The sequence below is a fragment of the Branchiostoma belcheri genome, unplaced genomic scaffold, assembly GCF_001625305.1.
Source record: "Branchiostoma belcheri isolate BF01 breed outbred unplaced genomic scaffold, Haploidv18h27 scaffold6, whole genome shotgun sequence".
Lineage (NCBI taxonomy): Eukaryota > Metazoa > Chordata > Leptocardii > Amphioxiformes > Branchiostomatidae > Branchiostoma > Branchiostoma belcheri.
The window spans coordinates 3423392-3434300 of NW_017804242.1; the positions used below are offsets into that span (position 1 = coordinate 3423392).

The following is a 10909-nucleotide window of genomic DNA, read 5'->3' on the forward strand; positions in this document are numbered from 1 at the left end:
TAAAGCCAAAATTATGGAATTCAAGCTTTTGTCTTAGAGCCACAGAATGTCGTAACGTTTCAGAGACGAAGCTTAATTCTGGTGTATGAAGCGAATTTGGGAATACAACGTTGTAATAAGTGCAAAAATTCAATTTTCTGAGATAAATCTAGAACCCTGTATTGTCACGGGCGGCAAGTTACAGGTGGCAGTGAGCCAGTCTAGTTTCCGTCACTCGACAACTCTGCGTATAGTGGAAAAAGTAATTACACAGTCTGTTGTAACCAAATGTGTTGGAGCTATAATTATGCAGAATTAATTATGAAAGTTTTTTCTGAGTTAAAATCGGCCGACAGATGCTAACATGGACGTATTTCTAAGACAACGGTTTCCTCTTTTTAAATGTTGTTCTTATATTTGTTTATCTACCTCTCCCCATCTTGCAACTTAAATGATCCACCACTTTTTATCCATTTTAACATTTGCTCCTTCCTTATTCTTAGAGACCAGTGCTTAAGCATATGCTCGTATCTTGTAGGAATGTTGTTGACGAATTGGCTGCTATGATTAATGTTACTAGTATACGTTCCATCCATAGACCCGAAACAAAATGGCGTCAGACAAACAACACACAGACGTTCAAATATTTACAAAATTTGATTTCTAAAAGGTCAAAATTAGGCACGCTTTGCCGATATCCAGGAAAAAATAAGTCGCCGTATCTGTACACGTGTAGCATTTCACGTCATACATTATTGACATGTGAATTAATTATTAATATATGTTTACGACCACCCCTCGTCATTTCTAGAACGGTCAACATCACATACTTGTAAAATTATAGTACACAAGGGACCTTGGCATTCGACTAGGTGGTGTACAACTGTCTTTTGTACAATGGTTTCACGGTAACAACTGATTTTAGACCCATACTTACGGATTCTGTAAACCGAGTCATCAGGCACATGAACACGTGAAACTCGTACCTTCTGTTGTGTACAATCTGCCAGTCAGCACACGTGTAGAAATAACCATTGTAACGTTTCTGCTTTTTTCCAACCTTTCAGCGACAGTGTAATTGCTTTTCAATGGACTTTGTACAATACCATATACCATGATGGGGGCACAACAAAGGGTAAAGGGAACAGGTGGCCTTGGGAATGGGGTAGTGACGAGTATACAGGGAGAAGAGAATGAATCCTGTAATGACTCGTGGCGATACGGCGGGTTTGGGAAGCTTCAGTGACCTTTTGAAGCGCATACCTGTCCGGTTTGGTACAATAACAGCCACTTTACGTGCACACACACAACGTAGACACGTCAGATATGGACGGACACACCTCTAAATCAAACAATGCGGAGGTGGGCTCGTGTTGACCAACTTCAAGCATGTGTCCACCTCGATATTATATCAGCTTAGTCAAGAATGTCGTCACTCTTTGGTACTACATAGCGTCTACATAGAGCGTGTTTTGGGGTGGATGTTTTCCTTTAAATGCTGCATGAAGTATTTCACAGGTACACGTACAGGTGGCTGTAACACAAATATACCCACGCCTTCCAAAATGAGAAACTCCTTGTGCCATGTGTGCTAACACAACACGTTCTACGATAGACACAACTAGTGGACGAGTCGACAACGTCTAGTCCTTCTGCCTCAGTGCCCATTCTCTAATGACTTGTACACAATTAGTTAAACCATAGCTGTAGCTTGTTCGTCTTTGTTATCCTGTCAATACCTATTGCCTTTAGTGGTGAAATGCCAAGTGACATGTCCTGGCTTTGAAGACATCTTCTTAGATCTTCACAACTTTCTTGAAACTAACAAAGTTAACGAGTTAAGAGATGCCCGTAAAATTTGTAACAAGCATTCCTAGAAAGTCGACAAGTGTAAAACACGGTTATTAGCCCACACATACAGACCAGGTGTTTAAAATGTAACCCGTGCGACGAGTTTTCTTTTTTACTCAATGACATTAGCCTACAACACACAGTTAAGTGTAGAGGTTTATGGTAATCATATACATTTGGCGACACCTACTTGTATTGGATACACCAATCTTGTGACGAAGTCGCTTCCTTGCTTGAGGTCACAGTCGTACCCTGTTCTCTCAGCTCACTGAAGTAGTGTCCACGACTCCCCAGATCCAGCGACCTGTGTGAACTCTAGCTGACACACCCACCTTCGAGTTTGTAGACTTTTTATAGCCTGTCAATCAAACACGCATCCATGGCAACGTCGACAGAATGGGGCACCGTTAAAATGGGACAACAGTGTCAATATGTAGATAGCAAATATACGGTGAAATCCGCGGGCCTGTTTGTAGTGTGCACTAACTTAGCTCTATCACTTTAGCAACGCTTTCATGCGCTGCTGCGTTCAAATCAAATCAAATACAGTATGCTGTGTTTAGGTGCATATTACTAATTTAACAGAACGCTGCACTATGCAACTTGAAGGAGTGATTTTAAAGACTACATTTTGGCAAAATTTCAAGAACATCTTAGAGCACATTGAGAAAAGACAAAACGAAGCAGTATCTCTTCAGGTACGAAAATAGGTAGAATATCACTTAAACTTATATGCCATATATGAATCATTAAACCAAATGTAAGCCGTAAGAGTAGTGTACAATTTTGCTTTGGTGGATATTCTACGTTTGTGTACTCTCCGAAATAATCACATTGTTGTCTTCTGTTATATCCTGTCTATTTCGGAAGTTTCAAATACGATGTAGTTTTCTACAGATAAGGTACCCCTTTCTAGAACGGTTGTAGAACTATCTCATGACCTGTGCGTGGATGTGAGATTCCTCAGTCTGACCCATATTACAACACGTCTCTGAGCAGGTTCAATGTCGCTTGATAAATGGCCAAGTAAGAAATTCTCCATGTCCATGTGAAAACCGTTGTACGCCTTGGAGTTCATGAGTGAATGTATGTTTGGCGAGGCTCTATTGAACGAACGGGATCGCTTTCTAACGTCTGACTAGCTACAGACGTTTTATTTAGGAGCAGGGATGGCTAAATTGTTAAGTCATCTTTGTGTTATCAGGTAAGGCCACACCAAGTAAATTTTATGGATGACGCCCTTTGGAGACCCTAAATCTAATGCGAGAGGGCGAAAAAAAGAACAAGAAGGGTCCTAAAAAACAAGATGCCTAGATTAGAAATATACTAAGAGACGACAAATGTTAGGACACAAATTGAATGAGGTGACACAGTGTAACAAGCAAGAAGTCTTTTATTCATCATCAAGACAGCAATAAATCAGGTGAAACAGCAGTTGTCGTCCTGTCCTGTTACGGGTTTCACGTCAATCTGACGATTTGCGGCACTGTCGTGACTCTTTGGTCATAGTTACAGGAAGCGGAATTTCTTGTTGTTTTTTTTTAGGAACGGGCCAAAATCAATGCGCGCGTGGATGTCATCCATAAAATTTACTTGGTGTGGCCTAACGTTAGAGTCTCACAATGTCTGAAAATCGTAAGATATTTTTCTTCAGCAAACCATTATTTTGTGAAGTGGTTTGACTTATTTAAACTGAAAAATCAGAGCTCTGTCAATTCTACGATCCACTATAGACGATAAGGTCAAGGACACATATTCGCTGCCATACATGCGACGATAAAGACGTCATTTAGCGACACCTAGCGATGTTTTCTTGATCTCCAGGCTGTCGTCGAAGGCGTCGGGTACCTGTGGTTTAAAGGGAAGCTGCTGAAGTGTATAAGAGACATGCTGCACGTAGAGGGGGTCATTTATACCTGGGTGGAGCAAGGAAAGTCGCGTTTGGGGCCTTTCCCAAGGACGCATGTACAATGTCAGGCCCAGTGTGCCTAGGAATCGAACCAGCGACCCCCGAGTCATGTCAGAGTGTCACATTACGTCTGGTCTAGTGGTTTAGTGCAGTTGATTGACTTTTAATACCGGGGCCTGTGTGGGACGGATCTGAACGTTTACCCACTCCCCATGACCTACAGAAGGGGGTGCGGATAATACAAACATGGCCGCTACAAGGTGAAGCGCTAATTTGCCCCAAACTTTAGGTTCAAGGACTTCCAACGAACAAACCAGCATGTAGAACACGCGATGTTTTAGCCTGGGGTCCACACAAGCCTCTATAGCATGCCAAAAACTGGGAGTTTTGGGGGTCTTCGGGGTTTTGGGGAGCTTTTGTGTGCTATTTTCTGATTGCATATAGACAACATAGCCGGCCCGGTTGAATTACCCCCGTTTTTTTAGAACTGGGCTAATCAGAAAACAGCCGAAGACCACCAAACCCCCAGTTCTATAAGCCTGCTACGCGTACGGAGGCTAGGTCTATACCCGAGCTGAAGCTGTTGGGGAAAATTGTTAGCCTTTTGGTGCCATTCTCCGTAATACCTCCGGCATGGTACCATGGAACAGAACCCGCCATACCCGCAATAGACTGGCAACCAGGCAAGCGATGTTTCAGTAGAGGAGCAGGGGACAGGGAGGGGAGTGTATAGAATCCTGACGTCCACAGTTTCTTCTATACCTTAGCCTGGAATCCAGGCTGTTGCCAAGACACACACAGACCAGCTCTCCGACGCTAGGGCGAACATGCCACAGAGAAAAGCTTGTTTTGAAGGTAGCTTTGCCAGGCGCAGGTATTATAAGTTTATAGTGCCTGGAAAACTCAGACTGCATTCCTGGAAGGGGCAAGTGACCAGTCTTAGTTTTCCGTACTATACGTAACGTAATTATAGAGTGATTACTGCCCTGTACATGTTTGTATTTGTTGGGTGTAGTTTGTTTACCAAGCCACAGAAATCACGTTATGCAGATTTTTTAAAATTCAGTTGAGGTGCACTCAACGAAATAAAACCCCTGGTCCGCTAAAATTACGTACAAATGACCAGCTTAACCACCCAAGAAGGAAACATATTACGGGACTGACCTGGACTGGCCATAATTAACGTAGACTCGGGGGCAACTTCTAGTATTGTTTCGACCAGGACGTGCCTTTTGCAGTATGCAATGTCTCTCTCTCCAAATACTTCTCGCTCGTCCATTTTATAGACTACTTCCTCAATCTTCAGCTGTTTTAGTCCTCAGGTGCACTTAAACAATTGAATTAAGGTACACAGGAAATAATCAGTGTCTGTAATTACTACCAGTGAGCACTCTAAAAGCTTACTTAAGATTGCTTGGATATAATTAGACGTATAATTAGAACAGTAGAATTTTCCTCTTGCTCCCGCTGTTTCCTGTGGTACTCGAATGACCTCTAATGTTACTGTTTACGAGGTACTTTACTACAGTATGATGTTTCATGGTGAAGAGAGTTGTGGTCACTAATTATCTATATTGTGGTTATTGGCCTGGCACCTCTCATCTTCACAATCCGTTACAACAGTTTATCTTATCCGCCCGTGTCCTCACAAGACATTGTAGATAGGACTTCTTTCGGGTGTCACGTACATGGGGGTAGGGGGGGGGGTGACCCCAGAGGATCCCCGAAATAGTACTAGTTAAAGACCATTTGTGATGTATTAAAAGGGACTAAGGCTGGTTAAGATTAGGGAAAGGGTGCAGTTTAGGGGAATCTCCAAGCAGATCATACGGTGGCAAGGCAATATCCATTGGCCAGAGGAGTGTCTGGCCAATTTGATACTGTCTTAACCCCACCGAAAGATCTGCTTGGAGATTAGTTTAGGGTAGTCGGTCATGGAACGAATATTCGTATGCACGTCAAAATCATTAAATCTGTCTGAAAGAATTCAACACTTTGCGTACCTTTAACCTTGTTTAGCAACGTGACTGCGGTGATATTACAGAGGAAGTATCCAACATAGCACGGGTAAGAAAAGATATTTCTCTCAATGCCTTCGTTATTTATTACATTCCGTGCCTTGAAAGCATTCTATATATAGACTTTTGGAAAACAGACACATAAAAGACACACAAAAAAGACAAGTGTAATCGACGTACACATGTATTTGATAAAAAGACCAAAGTTGGCAGTTAAGGTTGTTTTTCATTGCTGTTTTGCCATACCGATAGTACAAAGGTCGACGTATATACTGTTCCACTGTATGAGGAACATGTGGTTCTGAAACCATAGAACCTATTCCGGCGTGAAGCACAAGTTAAGTTTTCATTGTTTGTCACAATTACTGTCGATGTCGATATTATGTTATCAAAAGACAAGATATAATATGTCTTCGTCAGTACTACTAGATTCAATATATCAGAAGATGATGATGATGATATCAGAAGTTGCTACTATTTTAGCAAGCTGGCACGCGCACAAGCGTTACTGAATAACGTAGCTGATACTATATTATAGAACTGTTCTACTGTGCAATTGTGTTCATCTCCAAGCAGGTGTAAGGATCGATCCAGCTACGTCGCGGTGTTTCTGTAACATTTGTACGCTTTTTAAGAACTCCACCTTTTTAACCACCTACTAAATGCATTACAAGACAAACGGACTAAATGTTGCAAAAACACGCATAAACCTAGACAGAGTCGGATTCAGTTCTGCTTGGAGATAATACCAGTGTGACCCCACATCACACAAGGGGTATTTTTTGTCGTGTAAGGCGACAGTAAAACAGTTTGAGTACATTTTGATGCGGTGCTTTCGTTCAGCCTTGCATTTTAGCGTTACAGTTACCGCGCCTACCAAAGTTAGTCTCCATCAGACTCTGTGGGATAGTCAACTTTGTCTAGAAATACACACAATACCGTTACGGGTACCGCATGTAATTGTATAGTAGAGAATTTGTTGTAAAACAGACGGGAGGCTAGCCTAGCTTAAACTTACGTTTACAAAAGTGGCAATGTCAAACTTTGAGAGACGCTAGTTTACGTTCGTAAGTGATTGGTCCTGAGGAAGACGACATTGGTAGTTGAAAATTTGATCCCTTTGTACTACAGTGGAAGACTGTTAACGCTAGTCGAAACGCTAGTCGATGGCTGTTAGGGAGGCTACTTGCTATGTAAGAGATCCCAAGGAGTCTGATGGAGACTACTGCAGTTGTTGGCGGCGTTTCTGGAGTTGTTTCGTCTAGTTCTCGGACTGCACGTTGGAGCCGAAGGCCCCCTGCATGTTGCCGGGCGGGCTGTAGTTACACACCGTCACAGCCATGCCCTTGTCGCTCTTAGCCGTGCCCACACCCAGCTCCTTACTCCCCTTCCACACAACCTGCGAGAAGTGACCTGTAGTGGGAACAGAGTGTGGAAACGGGGATGTTACTGATATTCAGCGATGATTGATATATGTTCATGAAAGACCCTTATTCTACGTTTATGCTATAACAAGCTATAGGTCAAAAGCAGGAGTAAAATTACATGATATCTTATTACAACTTTAAAAACTAATGTTGATTTTATTACACGAATGACATCCAAGGACCAAGCGCTCATGAATTTTCGTCCGTTTCCAAAAAAAAAAGGCCTCGATCATACTGTAAATCGTACAAAATGAGCAAATATATGTAGTGTTGGAAAACGATACTAATGCCATAGAATGCCGAAATCAATTCAGGAAAAGAAGAAATTGTGAAGACTTCTCTTCTCGCTTCGCTTAAGGCAAATGTAAAGATGTCTGAACATAGGGGTGAGTTAGGGTAAGGGGGTGTCGGAACCTTAAGCAATAGAGCTGTCATTGAACTTGAAGTTGCTACATTTCATGGCTTTCAAGGGTATATAAAATCAAACTTCAAAAATATTTTTATCATTCTTAACTACACATTATTACCAGCTGATCTTCAGTAGTAAACTTATTGCTAAATTCAATGCATGGACAGGCAAATATTGACTGTTAGTCACAAACAATATGAGACGTTATGAATAACTTCATTACCACAAAGATTTACGTCTCCAGCCATCTTAAGAAAATGTGTTGCCCCTTAGTCTGGAGGATTACATCTTAATATCCAAATCTCAGACATTACCTTATCTAACTTCCTACCAGACCTTAGATTTGATCCATATGCGGGGTCCATATGTTGTAATATGAACTTGCAGATGTATGAACATATGGCGGCTTATAATACATAGTTTGTCTATTTCCATAGGGAATACGAGTTTTTCTGTTCTATCTATTAAAATGTCGAAAACTGGGAAACGTATGTAGATACTCTGTATATTAGAAAGAAGGAAAGATCTGAGACCTGCGCTGGGCTGGTAGTTGCCGCCCTTGTCTCCGAAGTCGTACCTCTCCACCTCGCTGTACCACTGCTGCACGAAGGACCGGGCTGTGGAGGGAGAGAGATAGAACCTTCAGCGGGGTCGGGTTACTCTCCAAGCAGAGGTTTGGGTTTGGGGTTATTTTTGGCGTGTTTTTAGGCTTTTTTATCAGGGTTTCTCTTTTTGCACTGAATTTTTTTCCCCACCAAACCAAAAAAAATTCAGTGCAAAAGAGAAACCCCGATAAAAAAAGCCTAAAACACGCCAAAAATAACCCCAAACCTCTGCTTGAAGTTGGGTTTGGTGGGAAGAAAAATTCAGTGCAAAAGAGAAACCCCGATTTAAAAGATCCTAAAAACACGCCAAAAATGACCCAAAACCCAAACCTCTGCTTGGAGTTGGGTTTGGTGGGAAAAAAATTCAGTGCAAAAGAGAAACCCCGATAAAAAAAGCCTAAAAACGCGCCAAAAATATCCCCAAACCTAAAGCTCTGCTTGGAGAGTAGGGTCATGTGGCGTAACAACAGAGTGCTCGACCCGAACGGAACCAAGAGGTCGCGGGTTCGGGTCCTGGCATGCCTCCGATCTTGTGCCCTTGGGAAAGGCACTTTACACGACTTTCCTCACTTAATTCAGTGAGAATGAGTATGGTCCAGTCCTGTATTTGTACTCTTCGTTGGTGGCGGCATAAAATAAGTTGATATAACCTTCCCCCAAACAACAGCCGACCAAGTTTGGTTGAAGTTACGGAGCAGTCTGGTCAGATTCCTTTTCATACGAATGGAATCGAATTTTAGTTAAATTTGAGTCAAATTTCACTGTCGACCACGCCCCAACCAATTTCCAAACACCAGCCAACCATGGCCGAACCTCCCGTCAACACCCGAATGTTTTTAACGTAGGTGGCGCAGCCTAAGACCAGCTCCCGACCTACTCCTAACCATGGTTGGGGGGAGTTCGGCTAGTGTTCGGGCGGCTATGTTCGGTTATGTATGACAGGGCCGGGCTCTAGCTTTACCTGGCACATCGTCGCCCCACTGCATGGCGACGTTCTCCCCGTACCCGCTCCCCTCGCTGTGCTCCAGCTTGCCGATCTTCGCCAGGTGGTCCGCCCACTTCTGAGCGTGCTCCGTCAGCTTGTCGCTCAGCTTCAGGGCGGGGGCGCCGTGCTTGGCGCGAAGCTCGTTGTGAACGGCCAGGCAATTCTTGGCAAACTCCGTCATCTACAAAACCAAATTACTCCGGCTTTACTTACTTATATCCGTGAGAAGTGCGTAAAAATCAACTGACTGGCGTGTCAACTTCTGATGTGAACAGCATCAACTTTTTTTGCTTTTAATCTAAAGACTGTACATAGTATGTTTACTTGTATGATTGTTTGCATGCAGTAAGGGTCATTAAAAATAGAAAAGATGGAAAAGACAGATTGATTTCAAAGTTTGCCAAGTTTTTGTGGTACGAAGTACACATGTATACAGTACACAATACCTAGGAATGTAGAATGAAAATCCACGTCACGACAAAGGTGCCGTTTGTCCTTTAGTTGAACCACAGCCTATTGTTGAAATTCTGAGAACTTCAGCCCACTGGTGTCCCTTTTAGACACATACTGAGCATCGCGTGTCCCGGTAGGGTTATGCAGATAGACGGACTGAGTACTCTGCCTTTGTGTGTTAATCCGTGAAAACAACTCAAATGTTGACAAAATACCAAACGCACATATCCGTAAATTGTAGGATATATCGCCGGGTTTGGGGTATAATGTCTGTGCAAACGTTGGGGTGTATCTTTGTCTTGTCTTGTCAATATTTCATATTCAATTCCTGAAAGGCTATAAAAGTGGCAATAAAAGTGGTCATAAAAGATATAAACATCCTGCCCGAGTTCCACAAACGGGAAAGCAGATGCTCAGTTCGACCCGTGCTGTGGATAGTGTTGCAAAGATCATGTCTGTTATGTATAGCGTGCGTAGTCCAGTGGTTAGCGACCCTGCCTCAGGACAAGAGGTTGGGAGTTCGAATCCCGACTGTCGCTCACCCGACATGCACTCCGAATGGAGAATGTTCGAGGTGGTCCATAAAATAGCGAAATAGCGTCTGCATGTCTCCTCTCCTGTACAGTGAGCTAAAACTGGACCGAGATCACTTTCTCTTAATAAAGTCAGCGTTAGAAAACACAAGTAAACGGGAGGTGCACTCACCTTTGCTGATAAGTCGGTCTTCCTTCGATAGCTTCGGTGCAGGCTGCAGTCTTTATTCGTTCCACTTGTACCAAGCGGTTTACTGTCCTGTCACCGGGACTTAAATACCCAAACGTACAAGTGTAGTCACGCCAGCCAATCAGACGGCTCCGTGGCCGGTGATTGACAGGTGGGTAGCACGACGCCGACAGATAATGACAACAAGCGCCTCCTATGCGTGACCGTCCTACAGGTAGTTCTCAACAGGGGATGACTAAAGACGGAGCCAAAATAATCATTTCAAGGTCATCATGGCCAGTTTGTGGGCGTCTCCTGGCGCTGGTCATTTATTATCACTTCTGACCATGTTTCCTTGAAGATTGGGCATCGGCTTATTGAAAAACAGAGCTAGATGTCCTTGAAAGATAACATACATGTAGGTTATTCGATAGACAGGCGTCCAGTGAGAAGCCTCTAGTGAATGATTTAGTTTAATAATAAGAATTATTAAGAATATTAATAAAACAGTTTGCATGATAACGACAGTGATAACGAGAAACAGACCGAAAGAGAGTGAGTTATAGGGGGG

General features: G+C 42.9%; 1 protein-coding gene across 1 annotated transcript; it reads right to left on the reverse strand.

Moving 5' to 3' along the window:
• Positions 1-5935: 5935 nt before the first annotated feature.
• On the reverse strand, positions 5936-10708 carry LOC109482261 (Golgi-associated plant pathogenesis-related protein 1-like). The gene is made up of 5 exons (XM_019784951.1): positions 10685-10708; positions 10342-10428; positions 9160-9364; positions 8127-8210; positions 5936-7170 (listed from the first exon to the last, which is right to left on the reverse strand). Exons 1-5 carry the CDS (start codon positions 10706-10708, stop codon positions 7019-7021), a joined length of 552 nt encoding a protein of 183 aa, XP_019640510.1. The 3' UTR covers positions 5936-7018.
• Positions 10709-10909: the final 201 nt, after the last annotated feature.